Source organism: Ischnura elegans, chromosome 6, assembly GCF_921293095.1.
Source record: "Ischnura elegans chromosome 6, ioIscEleg1.1, whole genome shotgun sequence".
NCBI classification, from domain to species: Eukaryota; Metazoa; Arthropoda; class Insecta; order Odonata; family Coenagrionidae; genus Ischnura; species Ischnura elegans.
Window position 1 is genome coordinate 30718169 of NC_060251.1, and position 15153 is coordinate 30733321.

General features: G+C 37.7%; 1 protein-coding gene across 8 annotated transcripts in view; it reads left to right on the forward strand.

Moving 5' to 3' along the window:
• The window catches only part of LOC124160269 (mucin-2-like), a 194001-nt gene that overhangs the window by 79503 nt on the left and 99345 nt on the right, over positions 1–15153 (forward strand). For all 8 annotated transcript variants that reach the window (XM_046536092.1, XM_046536085.1, XM_046536089.1 and 5 more), the window contains exons 11-13: positions 3568–3669; positions 10808–10933; positions 13831–13962. In XM_046536092.1, the coding sequence (XP_046392048.1) occupies positions 3568–3669; positions 10808–10933; positions 13831–13962 (360 nt within the window). The remainder of the gene's footprint in view (positions 1–3567; positions 3670–10807; positions 10934–13830; positions 13963–15153) is intronic.

Sequence of the window (15153 nt, forward strand, 5' to 3'; positions counted from 1 at the left end):
AGAAAGCTGGCCCCTGTGATGTTCATCAATACACTCAGAACTCTGAGCTATGCCAAAGTACAATCTAGTGTATCTTACAGCATTTTGTTTTAGGGAATAAACCTCGCTATTTTCGAAAGCCTTCTCTCCCCAGAAGAAAGCTGTTAAAGCTATCTTTAGTGTCCCTGTCTGCACCCCTGGCAGACCATTTTTGTCCATCTCAGCATTTTAACTTTCCCCTCAATCTATATACTTACCTATACCTACTATACTATACTACTTACCTATATATTTGTTTGAAACTATCCTCCTGTGTATAATAAGATTACTATCACCATTTGCTCCATTTCCTCTTCCACTTATTTCAAAGCTAAATTAAAGAATATACTCATTCAAAAGTGTTATTATACTGTAGACTCGTTAATTCTAACAACTTCATTACGAAGTCCTCGTTATTAAGGAGTAAATTGTTCGTCCCTATGAAAAGGCTTGTTCAATCTATAGTAAAAGAAATGTTATTACGAAATTGTCATTATTAAGAAATTCAGTCCTGGTCTTGGTGGTTATAAAATGAAATTCATTACAAAGTTCCATGGGTAAGCAATGGCATTTAGGTGGATATACACTGCGGTATGTCATAAGCATTGTGCCAAGTTCAAATACTCCTCATGCACTTTGCCCCAGACCAGCAATTATGGTTCTCTCATCTGTAGGATATACTTCAGTATCCACACAGCATTATATAATATGCTTCAATTCTGTGGATTCATGGTGTGCCCCTAATTACCGCTAGTAAATAGGCCATACAGTAAGTTCTTACGAAAATTTGATTTACAAACTTTTAGATATATACGAATTTTTGAAGAACGCCCAAAATTTCAAATCAGGCACCCTTGGAGTTGGCCAGATGCGACGTGGTGTGGCGGAAAGGAACTCGTCCTTTGATTCCAATCTGAACAAAGTATCAATTAATCCATTGTGAAGTCAGGAACTGTTCAAAGTTTTGCCCGCTCTTCCTTCCTGCAGACAGCAAATTTATTTCGGCTCCAGCTGCGTCGCCTGCGCAGGTAGATCAGTTCATCACAATCGTGTGTTAGTACATTGTAATGCAGTGTTGCATCCTGCTGAATATTACACTTTTCGATGTCTTGCATAGGTTTATTAACTTACAAACAAGGTCTAACAATGCATCTTATTCATATATTGAGGGTTTACTGTATTTGTTCAAAATATAATTGTGTATATCATACACATGACTCTGAAGCTATTCCGCAACGTGACTATGAGTAGCGGAGATTGAAGAGACAAGGAAATTTGGCAAGTTATATATGTTTTTTGCCATGATTCCTAAAAGAAACGCTCTTACGAAGTTTGTTATTATGAACCTGTGGTTTTTCGGTCCTGTGAACTTCGTAATCCAATGGAATTATTCAGGAATCCAATGCTATTCTATTTGTGCCTTGGGTTTACATATATACTTATTATCATGGGTAAGAGCTGTTCCCTTCTGAGCACCTCCTGATTGGCCACCAGTCTCCTCAGATTTTCAGGAGGTGCCCCCATAGTTTGTTAATGTTGTAGCCTCAGTCTTTCAGTGCTGTCGGATCTGAATGGATTCTTTCACTAAATGATCCCATGTATCCATGGGATTGGCTCAGGAGCTTCCCAGCAATTTTTATATAAACCAAAGGCACGAACAGAATGGCATTGAATTCCTAAGTACGTGGGCGAGTTGCACATCGAAACGTTGGATTTGTTACCTATTTGATCATGCCACATTTTCCCCTTTTATTGCTTTGGAGTAGCTCTAATTCGATTCTCGGCTTGCTAAAAGTGGAAAAATGCATGGCGACAGGTGGCTGTGCATGGGATGTGGCTTATATTCCCATTCTTCCTCAGGTGCTTTCTTTTATCATTTGCTTTGACATGGAAGCAGCCTCCACGAGAGGCGTAGGATTTTGGTGGGAAAATATCAACCTTGACCCTTGGAGGACAGGATGACTCATTTTGACCCATATACCATGGTCAAAATGAAATTTAACCCTTTCGAGATGGTAGTCATCTCCTAAGGATGATTGTTGGACTGAGCCCCGAGAGACTCTTCCGTCCCCTCTGCACAGAGTATTTTGCAGGACCTTAACTGGTGTGAAACCGGGGAAATCTTTACCATCATTGTACTATGGAATAAAATCCAGGCATTACATCATACTTTTACTATAACAGAACTGGGACTCATAGATTTCTCTTGCTTAGTTCAAGCCAGCTTCCCTATTTACTTCGGGTACAGAACCAGTCAAAGCTTTATTGTTACCTCTTAATAAACAATAGCAATGCAAAAAGAAAGATAGGGTATCTTTTAGCTATTTATGTACATTAGACTCTTGTTATTCAAAGCTCACGGGACCAAAAAATCAGAGGTTTGTAAGAACAAAGTTCGTATGAAGTTTCTTTCAGGAATCATAAAAAAATACACTGTCAAAAATTCTTGCCTCTTCACTCTCCCGTACTTATAGCTGCATAGTGAAACTGCATCAGAGTCAAGTGTAAAATATATATGATTAAATTACTTGTAAATATATAAAAAACAAGCACATTCATTTTATTTTCTCTTTAGAAGAATTCGGTATGATGCAATCAAGGGTTGTTATCTTCCTGATTACAGTAAGTCCTCAATATAGGAATGAGATGTGTTCCGAGGCCTTGCTTGTAAGGTGATAAACCTATGAAAGGCATCGAGGAGAGGGGTTATGCTGCAGAATGTAACACTGCATCACAATTTTGTGTTTGCGATTGTGACGAACTGATCTAGCTGGGCGGGCAATGCAGCAGGAGCCAAAAAAATCGCTGTCTGTGGGAAGGAAGAACGGGCAAAACACTAAACAGTTCCTGACTTCACATCGGAATAGGTGATACTTTGTTCAGATTGTGTCCAAAGGATTAGTTCCTCTACGCCACTCTGCATCGCATCGGTCAAATCAAATGGCGCCAAATTTTTAATTTTGGGCACGCACGCATTTATGAACTTTCAGAGATAGAAACATTTGAAGTTTTCAAATGTTTCTATCTCTGAAAGTTCATAAATTGAGAGTGCGGAGGAAGAGGAATAACTCTACACCAATTTACGAGTGGTAATGAGTGGGTCACCATGATTTCACAGGAATGAAGCTTATTATGCGATGTTGTGTGCATACTGAAGTATCTCCTACTGAAGAAAGAGCTCTAATTGACGGGCTCGGGCTCTAGGAGAACTTAAATGTAGCACAATGATTATAACGTGGCATTGTGTTTATCCACCTAAATGCCGTTGCTTATTCATAGAACTTTGTAATAAAGTTCATTTTGTTACTGCTGGAACTGAGACTGCGGTTGTAATTTCGTAATAACGAAAATTTCATTATAATGTCTCTATTACTATAGATTGGATAGGTCTTTTCGTTGGGACCAACGATTTGCTTCGTAATAATGAGAACTTAATAATATTGTCCACTGTATATTCATGAGTTAAATTGACCACACAAGAGTTAATAAATTCTTGTCCTTTCTCTGCCAGGAGAGCATGATTTTTTTATTATACTCAATTCTTTTCAGACTGCTTGCCCAACAGAACCAACAACCACGAAAGGAACTACTGTTGATCCTTGTAGCTTTTGCCCTACTTCAACCACCACAGAATGCCCAACTACACCTGAGGTGAGTATTTACAGAAATTGCAATTTAATTTGAAAATGATCTTCAAGTGGTATTTGTAATTTCATGGTATTTGGGGGAGACAGCCCACAGCTTTGGTCACTTGTGCCATGAGGGAAGGGTAGAGAGATATCCTGTGTCAGTTACCGAACATTTTGCAGGACATCCATTGAGAAGGGTCCCACAGGCAATCACTCATTCTCAGCTCCTACCTTATTTGATCCTTCTCAGCAGGGAATCCACATTATCTTGGACTCCAAAGATAGTTAGACTCCCTCCTTTCTGGGTTTAAAACCCTACCAGCAGCATTGGTTTGCGGCCAACTTATGATATGTTTATACATATTTGCTACATGAATAATTGTTGCTTACTCTTAAATTTCAGACTTTAAATCGAATTCCTTGTATTTTCCCATGCATTGTGAAATTTCAAACAAAGCTCTGCCATCAATATTAATGGATTTAACACATCAAATGGCCTGCCTGATTTTCATGAAAGTTGTCAGTCAGAATCGGGCGATAAAATTTTTTTTTTGCTTAATTCATGTTTAGTGCTGTTCCTTATGCATGTGCATATGATTTGAGTAAAATTTTAACTTATTTTTGCAAAAATTGGCACCACGTCAATTGACATGCTCCGTATTTCAATATTGCTATGCTGAAAAAATTAGCATGTTGACTATGTTTCAGGATAAGTACAAATGTTCACGAAATTTGCAGTAAAGCTATTTGTGTCGCTTTGGCACGGAGTTTTTGTCATTGGTGTCGGGGATTATCTTAAGTAAAAGAAAAGGCATTGACTGTGCTATGGGGCCGCACTGCTCCGAATTATTGCGCAAGCAAAACTTAAACTGGATTAATGATAAAATAAGGTTTCGTCATGTATGAGAATGAATTGATTTCCATGACTCTTACCTTGATTTACAAGTCCTTAAAACTTTTCCTCAAAATTTAATCAGAGGATTTGGAATTAGTCGAAGGAAAAAAATCAAATACGAGCTTCAATTTTATGTACTGGCGGAACGAAAGCCTTCCTCTCCTAGCCATCATGGATTCAACTATTCACAGATTCTGCCCAGTGAATTGCTCTGTTTCAATAATATGGTGAAATTGCTACACAATAGGCCTAATCTTGAAAATGGGGTCCTTAAATTTTCCATCCAGCAGATTTCTGGTAAAATGCAGAACATGTCTCACCATCATGTCCTGAGGCATGTTACGAGAGAAATGATGATGCCCAAATTTCGCATCAGTACTCCAGTAGTTGGCTAGCTGGAGTGGAGAAATAATCCCCATGTGGAAGACCTAAATCCCAGGAAAACCTTGAACTCCTCCTCTGATAGGGTTTTTCAGTCTGTTATACGAGCTATTTCGGAGACACCTCTAAGAAAGAGTTCCTCCACAAATATGTTTGATTCCTTGAAAACTGACTGAAAAAACCCACCCGTGAATAGGAGATCAAAATAATGTTGCAGCCTGTCCCCCATCCGAAAGGGATATTTGGAGGGTTCACCAGATTATCAACCCACACAATACTGCTTGGTTGAGAGGGTGTTGAAGGTCGAGGTTCGGGGTAGGGCGAGAGAGAAGGAGATGGAGTTAGGATGGGAGACGGAGGGGAGGAAGAAGCAAAAGTAGAGGTTGTGGTTAGGGTTGGAATACTGGAACCACTGGCTCCAGAAAAAGGGCCCAATGGCAGATTTGCAATAACTATTGTCTCCCTTCTAGTTGTGTCCCTTACGTTTTCTTCTCCTCAGACCAGCTCTCCACATCTGTTTTTCTCCTCATTTGCTGAATTGAGGAAAGAAAAAAATGTCCTCAGTGTCTATTTCTGTCACCATATAGGTCTCTTTTTCAAAGGGTAGCCACTCAGAAAAGTTAAAAATGTTACTGCAGCGAAGAGAGAATGAAAGTGCATGCATTTATTTTTTAGAAGAAAAAAATGTTGAGAGCCTAAAAAATTTTGTGTTTATTAAAAATTCCTAGAATTCCAAGAATCCTTAAATGATTTACACCCATACATGATGATACAATGATTCCAAAATATAGTCGAAAAATAGAGGGAGGTTTCCGCACCATAACTTCCGTTCAACCACTGCTATTTATGAACGGCACTCACAGTTCGAAAGAGGAAAGCTTGCTGAAGGCCTTTCACAGGGTTGAATAGGAGCGGATATTAGTTACATACAGAGGTGAAGAAGTGGGCTCCCTGCCCGGCCGGCAGAGCACGTCAATTGACATGTTCCGAACTGAATGTGTTAATGCATCAGTAATAGGGTGGGCCGAAAAAAGGTTTTTTTTCCTGATCAAATTTGCCCCCTGCGGGAAAGTTGCAAAATGATATGAGGATCTTGCAACCAAAATTTTTTTCAAATCGCATAATATTAACCACTGCCGCCCGAGCTCTAAAGTTTAAAATTTAGCGAAAAATCAGGCTGATTTCAGAATCAAACGGTTTTGAAGATGAATTTCATGAAAATATGGGATAATGGATACAGGCGGTCCTCGGCTTTCGTACACTCGACTTTCGTACACTTCGCACTTTCGTACTTTCAAAATTGACACCTTTTACTTGACTTTCGTACGCTAAATTTGGACTTTCGGACGTTGGTCTGTAATTTTTTTTAAATTCCCGCGATGTTTATTGCGCATCCCAACATTCAATTGTTTCAAATGGCAGTATATGTGAACAATACGAACGTATATAATGAAGGGTTGGTAGTTGACTCTAATCTCGGTGATTTATTTGGGAGAGAGACTGCCTGCTATAGGCTCCTTTATCAAGAGAAGAAGAAGGCCTTCATTGAAGATATTTTTCAAAAGAAGTTGACTAGACATCATCGAATAGCTTTCAATAAAACTAGTAAGATCTTGTTTCTAATTGTGTTTTTTCGTTTGAGTGCTGTTTAATTCATGCACACCTTCAGCAACGATATTACACGAATTATCATCCGAATTCCGTTTGTCTTTTGTCTTTTTTGAATAACATGCGAAATATACGCGATCACGAATGTAACATGCCAAATGTCGAATTTTGGTGTAAAAATTAAAAGTTATCCAGAGTGCGGGTTCAACAACTACATTTTGTTATGCTTCTTGGTATGTCTTTTTATTTATAATGGACATAATAAGTGGAATATCACCTTAAACGCCAAGAGGAAGTTTCAATCGATAGCCAACGGAGTTCTTGTTTTTTAAAATTTTATTTGCATTTTCTGCGTATTTTCGAAAGAAATTAGATGATTTGAGGAGTTTTATTAACATGTTTAATTAAAATTAAGTCAATTTAAATGAATTCCGTGGAAAAAAGGTTTTAGTATGTATATTCCGCTCTTTAGGATTGTAACCCCTAAATAGTATGGAAGTCAATGGTTCGACTTTCGTACATTCGACTTTCGTACAAGTTTTCGGGAACGCATTGTGTACGAAAGTCGGGGACCGCCTGTATTATTAAAGAGTGGATACAAGCTTATAGTTCATTAAAATGAAATTTGAAGTTTATTTGAAAAAATGTATGGCTCAAACAATGTAGATGAATTAACAACAAAATTATAGTATAGATCACCCACACAACACAACTCATTTTTGCCTAAGTTTCTAAAATTCCATTTTGGGGGCTAAATCGCGGATAAAATAATATTTATTTCGATTGAATTTAAGATTTTAGCAAATAAGTCATCATATGGTAGTAAATAATCCCACAAAAAGTAATAAAAAGGTAAATTATTTTAAATTAACATCAATCATAATGACGAATAACGCATCTGTAGAGCTATTTTCAACAAGAAAGTAAGCCAAGGCTAAGAAATAACAGAACCTGAACACCAAGCATTTCACTAAGTAGCTCTCTGCTAGTTTCGTGCAAGTTGTTAATTCATAGACATTGTTTGAGCTATACATTTTTTGAAATAAACTTCAAATTTCATTTTTATGAACTATAAACATGTATCCACTCTTTAATAATAACCATTATCCCATATTTTCATGAAATTTGTCTTCATAACCGTTTGATTCTGAAATCAGCCTGACTTTTCGCTAAATTTTAAACTTTAGAGCTCAGGCGGCAGTGGTTAATATTATCCGATTTGAAAAAAATTTTGGTTGCAAGATCCTCATATCATTTTGCAACTTTCCCGCACAGGGCAAATTTGATCAGGAAAAAAACCTTTTTTCGGCCCACCCTAATCAGTAATTTCCATGTTGATGTTTACACTGGAATTGAGATCTCAGTTTATATTTATCGTAGAATTTCATTTAAATATTCTAAACGCTGCTGAAAAGACTAAAGAATTAAATTCTTAGCTTATATTTTAAGAGAAAGGAATAAATATTTAGATCCCAAAATGACTGAATATACATCGTATGACCACGGTCCCTCACTGCAAAGAGGGGTAATATTAGATATGAGGGGTCCAGGTACCTGTTCCGGGATTTTGAGGGTAAGGGCTGACACCCGCTATATGGGGTCCCAAAACTAAGACTCCGCGTGTCATAAAAGGGTGAGAGCTAGGAGCCAGATATATCTGGCATTCGTTCAATTGCATAGGAAAATCTCCACTGGATATTTCCGGCATTCTTCCCACTAGTCAAGAAACATTCACCTGTACCTCACTTAGCCCAAGGGATGTGTTCCGTGGGGTCTTTGCACTATATGAATTTGCGTTTTACGAGAGCAATTTAACATGGAGAAGATAGGGATGCGTTCCGATAGCTTAAGTGATGGGTATCGAATTTCCTATAAACCATATACATATTCCCATTAAAAGCCTTAAAAGACCTTATTTATATGAAAATGTATAGTTTAAAAATATCTTTAAAGATAGTAGGCACACATTAAAAGATTTTTTTTCTCTTTAAAATAAATTTGTATGTGCTTTTGATATTCAGAGTACTTTTTAACATGGGAAGCTCAATGTCTCAATGCGAGCAATATGTAGTGGCTTTTAAGTTGTATTATTTCTTATGGAGTACGCTATTTTAAATTGCACTCCTAGATTTTATAAACGATAAGAACAATTGGTGGCATGAACCCTTTTGTGCCAGAGCATCATGGAGGGAAATTCTTCCATATTAGGAGTCACTTGAAAATATTCTGCACTCCCCTGTGCGAAGCTCTCTTGTGTCAACCAAAGGCAGAGGTTTGCACTAGTCCTAAGGCTGGGACCCAACTCAGTGGGACATGGATCCCTTTCCTTGGCCACTGCCCGAGACCTTAGATGGATTAAAAGACTCCTTCACAGTGTGAGTCCACGGTCAACTGACTGAAATAGCAAATGTTTAATGCAAGCAAATATCTGTTGTTCCCATTGATTTTTTAATAAATAAAATGAATTCCCTGTGTTTTTTCTGAGCATGAAGGAATTTCAAACCAAGTTCAAACATTCATATTGGTGGATTTAGTATATTTTTGTTCCATATCAACTGATTTGGAACTGTTTGATGTCAACGCTAGAAATGAAAATTCCATGTGAAAAGCAGAAAAAGAAGAATTGATTTATAACTTTAGATTTATAAGATAGGCAACAAATATTATTTTGGAAAAAACACTGCAAATAGCAGTAGTTGACCAGTTGGATGGGTCAGGAAAGGGTCCATCTGAGAGGCTGAGGACTTGCACTAAGTTGGGTCTCAAGGGGCGACCACATAGCTGGGTCTGTTATGCCCACGGCAGTCAACTTCCTCCATCCTGCACTGCACATACTTGGGTTTAGTTCGTTTTTGTCGGAAAATTGACGCCACATGTGTGCGGCTTTTGTTCTTTTGCGAAGAAAATTGTGACAGCATTAGTGTGGCATTCGGCACAAAAGGGTTAATGCTAAGGCTTTAAGTATACCCTGAATAAATGCAAAATTTGAAAGGCTATGTTGAAAATTTGCAAAGCAGAGGTATAAATGCAGTCCCCTCCATGGTTTGGGATTAGCTGCATCAAGTTGTTTTCAAGGTGACGTTTTGTGGCCTACGCTGGTCCCATTTTCAGATCAGGTCTGAGAGCCAACAGTGGAAGTACATACACACTCTGTGATGTACACGTCTTGTGCAATCCTTTAATCTAAACATTACAGGAACAAATCTATTTTGTCAGTAGGGTAATTGGAGAAATGAATGTAAATATTTTGTTGACCAAGCCTTTGAGTAGCTATGCTCAAAAATGCATAAAACATACACAACATGAATGTATGTGTGTTAATTGCGATAATTTCATAGGAAAAGGTCCGAAAAAGAAAAAAAAATCTTGTTATCACCTGTTAAATTCAGAAATTGTTCATTTCAGAAATTCATTATAAGCCTTTAACTAAAGTCAGATTTTTTTCATCCTTCAATGTTTCTAAGAATAGTTGTATCAGAGTTCTCCAGCCCTCTTTTTCTATTTAGTTGACTTTAAAACCCACATTTCAATATGCCACACTACGCACTAACAATCTGTTAACATCTTTTTTTGAAATTGATGCCATTTTGTATTGGGCTCACTTTTGGCCATTTGAAGTGGCTCGATGCTTTCTTGTTTGTAGCAGGTATGTAATGAATACATGCTAGTGAATTAAATATCCATCCGAGCCATACCATCATAATCAAGACACTATCAAATCTAGATTGGGTGATAAAAATTGTTGCCAACTTGGCTGCGATCTTGCTTTTGGGCTGTGGGGTCCAAAATTTGGTTTGGCGACGAGCAAATTTGGATTCAGCTGGCTCTATTTACTCTGAAGCGAAGAAATGAATCTCAAGCAATGCTGCTCGATCTGAAGAATGAATGCTTATTTCCTCATTTTTCACGTGGACTACTCAACTTCTCCCTCATGCGTCGCCCTTGGTTTGAAGTGGGCACGTTGAATGTGCCAACTTGTTTGAGATAATTTTAGATGAAGCATTCAGATTTTCATATTTTTCTTATTGGTAAGCATCAACCTTTATGATGAGAATTTAGACTGGTATTTTGAAATATAAGTGCAATTCCATGAGCACATCCTCATCTTTGGCAAGATATGGCTGCTCACATCTAATGGAACCTGAATATACTACTTTGGCTACAGAGGTAAAATTTCTCCTTTCATCATAGGTAAGATGATCATATTTTCGATTGAGAAAGTGATTCCAAAATTAAGCAGCTTCATTTTGTTTGAAAATGTGTTTCAATCTTGCAGTCATCTTGTCCACCGTGTGAATATACCACACCTAATCTGACCACAATGCATCCTTCAACTACAGTGGAAACCAGCACCCAAGAGTGCATCTGTCCCTCAACAACAGAATGTCCTACCATTTCTGAGGTAAGGAAATTGTTCATAAAACCCAACTAAGTGCTCCTCGTTCACCAATTAATTTTTTCTAAATATAGTGTTGATTATGATATATGTAGTTTGAAATATAGAGACCTCAATTTTTTCTGTTTTTTGACCCATCACCTACTTCTCAAGTGTTCACAACAAAAAATCAGTTGCCTTAACCCTTCTGCAGATAAGTTGATGACATCACAAACTCAATGTATTATGGCTTTTCCACTTCTTCTTGGCCTTCTTTGCATGGGCCTGGCATGGTTAGTTCTGAGACACACACTCTTGTGAGATAGTCCCTCCCTCACTGAAAAGTTGTCCTTGAGCAAGTTAATGAACGAGAGCTCTGGTGACGTCACCAGGTTTTGAAAAGTGGGCACTTTCACATTTCTTATTACAATTACAAGGGAATGGCTGAATGAGGAAGATTTTTTTTGTCGTCAGATTTTATTACCTTTCCATCTGCCAAATTCTTTTTGAACTGTGATTTCGGGACTTTTGGAATGGTTAATGAGGGAGAGGAAGAAAAAGGGAAATAATATTTTTAGAGAGTGAAAGGGAGTACTGTGGATTGAAGAGGGAAGTCCATGAAGGAAGGGGAAACTACCAGAATACTTCCTAAATGCTGAAATACTGTCAGAATGTATTATGTGTTCACTTTAATGGCATAAAAGTGGGCTTATACTACATTCTTTGCATATTTCATTTTACATCATTATGTTCCACCATATCTTGTATCACATCATTGATTTTACTCCATGTATTCCTATCTTAATCGGTAGAATACTTAAATAATAATAAATGCGTGAAAGTGCATGTGCCTCTCCTACCTGGTACAGAATTTATATAAATCACCGTGGTATTGAACCCTTGAATAATAATAATAATGCTAATGCAGAATATTTAAGTAGGCATAATCAAGTTGCAAAAATTATCCACCAAAAACTGGCGTACCAACACAAGTTAATAGATACCAAGACACCATACTATGAATACCACCCTGAAATAGTGCTTCAAAACAGCTCATTTAAACTTTACTACGATTTGCCAATCCAAACAGATAAAACAGTACATAGTCAATAATAGACCAGATATAATGTTGATTGACAAGAAATATAGAACTTGTTGCATAGCTGATATTTCTGTGCCACTGTTGCATAACATCGAAAAGACAATAGCCGGAAAAATAAATAATTACCAAGAATTGGCAAAAGAGATAAAAAGAATATGGAATATGGAACAGGTTTATATAGCTCCAATTGTTATCTCTGCTGCCGGTATCATCCCAAAACATACAAAATAGTTTCAGAATACTCAACCTTCATCCAAATACATGCATCAAATTGCAAAAGGCTGTAATAATTTCAACCTACCATATCACAAGATAATTTCTCAATGCAATAAAATAGTTAAGAGTTACCTTGGTGATAACCCATGCTCTTTACACTAAAAAAACTCAGTGAAAACTGAGGAAATTTTGAGGAAAAAAGAGGAATAGAAAAGTTAATAATAATATTTATTAACTTCATAGGGATAATACATCCATGAGTTACTTTAAGACAATGCAGGATAAAATACAAACAGATAATAAAATACAATACACACGAGCTCTACAAACACACAGCTATTCAGTGGGATTGAGGTCATCAATATACAACACCGATTAAAAACTCATTTAGATTGTAGTAGCTCTTTTCGATTAACATATGTTTCAGTTTGGCTTTGAATTGAATGGATGAGTAAATGGAACGGATGGTGATAGGAATCTTTTTGTACACAGTGGCAATGGAGTGATATAGACCTTTTAAACAGAGACTCTAGCAGTATTGGAGGGTGTGTACGTTATTTCTGGAGCGTGTGTTGTGATTGTGTAGGTTGGCGTTAACAGGGAAATGATAAGGATTGTTTCGAACAAACATAGCACAGGTAAGGATATAGATTCCCCTATGAAAAAATTGTATAAACCTGTTTCAAAATTTTATACAATCTTATACATTGCCATGGTAATTGTATAAATTGTATAAAATTTTGAAACAGGTTTATACAATTTTTTCATAGGGGTTATCATTATTATTATTATTTCGTCTTATTTTCTCAAGTGAATTTAGGACATTGTTGTCCTCTCTTCCAATTAACTTGATGGACAATCACAAACATCCATGCCCTGGATGGTGATCAATCCACCCAGGCGGGATTCGAACCCGCGACCTCTAGGTTAGCAGCCGGGGACTTTACCCCGATGCCACCGAGGCCGGCGATTGAGGGGAGAGTTAAGATGCTGGAACTTACAAAAAGTGGTCTGCGTGGGGTGCGGATGGGGACTCTATAGATAGCGTTAACATCTTTCTTCTGAAGAGAAAAGGTTCTCGAAGTGGACGCCATCTTCTCAGTGGAGATTATTGCGAGTGAACTCAGCAGTTCTTGTGGCAAGTAATTCCGTAGGAAGGCCTTAATCCATGTGAGTGATGAGGAGCACCTCTGGAACTTGAGGTTGCACTATTCAGCAGTTGTGATGCATAGCACACAGGTGACGTATTGTGCTGAGTACATGCTTATAACTACATTTCCCACTGGATGAGAAGAATCCCTCTAAATATTTGTGGGCTGTCAACTTTCCAGAATGCCCGGCGGTGAGCAGTGCATGTACATATTACCTTTTGGCCAGAGAGGATTGTTTTTCTTTATGTTCATTGTTTAGGAATATATTTTTAAAATATTTAAAATATATTTTAAGTACTTTAATACTTTATTGATTCTTACTTATTAAAAATGTTATGCAATGATTTGAATCTGAGAGTGATGAACTGCAAGGAAAAGAAAGTTTTGTCTGGTAAATGTCAGTGACTTTGAATTCAGGAATGTGAACCCTGGAAGTGAATTTCATTCAATTACAGCCTACTTGCCCACCATGTGAGTGTACGACTCCAACTTCGACTACTATTCATTTGTCTTCGACAGTGGAAACAAGTACCCAAGAATGTATCTGCCCCACAGTCACAGAAGTACAATGCCCTACTACTCCTCAGGTAAGGAAATCAATGACACATTGTGTCCAATTGACAGTTTTCACCAGTGGCGAGGCTTAAGGGTAGTCTGAGGGACTGAAGTAGTGTGCACATTGTCAAACATACTTGCTCATGATGTAGCTATGACATAGCGGTGAGCATACTTGAAGAATTCATGAATGACTTTAGTGCTTGAATATTGAAACGTTTTCACTGTATTGGCAAAAACCCTCGCAGTTGATTAGTTAGAGCCTGTTTGTGTAGCTGTGGCCCCTAAATGCTTGCACTGGCTAAGAGTTGAGGGGAAGGTACACTTGGGGTAGGAATCTTGGAGGGGAAGGCAATCCTCTCTTACCCTACAGTCGGTCTGGTGTATGGTCAACAGGGAGGCCAAAACCATTTGAAAAGATAGCCACCATAGGATTAGTCATGGAAGTGAAAAGAATTTTGAAAGTTTTAGTCCATTGAATTTATTTCTTGATTGTAGCTTTCGTTGCTCATGATGATTTAAGAGTGACATGTAGGTGTATGGTGTGTTATGTATCCGATTTTGCCCCTACGTTTCGTGGCCAACTGCTGGCCACTTCTTCTAGGAAATGGTGGTGGTATTTGATATAGAATGTTCAACAGCAAGATCTGAGACATGCACTCCATTTTCATGTGTAACAATGATTTCTTTTTTCAGTTCAATTGTTGCTCTTTTCCTTTTACTTGACCACTTTCACTTTCATTCTCCTTAAGAGCCATGTTTATGTGCTTATAAATCAAAACATTATGTGCAACTATGAAAAAAAGATGAACATCAATAAAACATGGCGCAACAAAAGTTAGCTAGCTTATAAACAAATGGCTGTCTGGTGACTGCCTCTGTTTGGCTTGACTAGAGTTTCAGTCATGCTGTTTGCAATCCAAAAATTTGTTCATTTTTTGGGTTAATTTTTTCTGTGAACTTTTTGATCGCTATTGTTTGCTAAGTAAGGTATTTGTAATCCGAGGTACTACTGGTCATGGACCTCAGTCATCCACAACATTTCTCCTTCTTCCCCCTCTGTTCCTTACTTCTAACCGCCTTCCCTTCATGTCATGTCAATAAAATATGTTGCTACCTCAGTAAATTACTGTAAATATTTTTTACATACCCTTTGCAACAGCTGTTTTCTATGTTCTGCCCTCAAAGCCCTTCTAATTCCTATAAGCATTCACAGATTTATG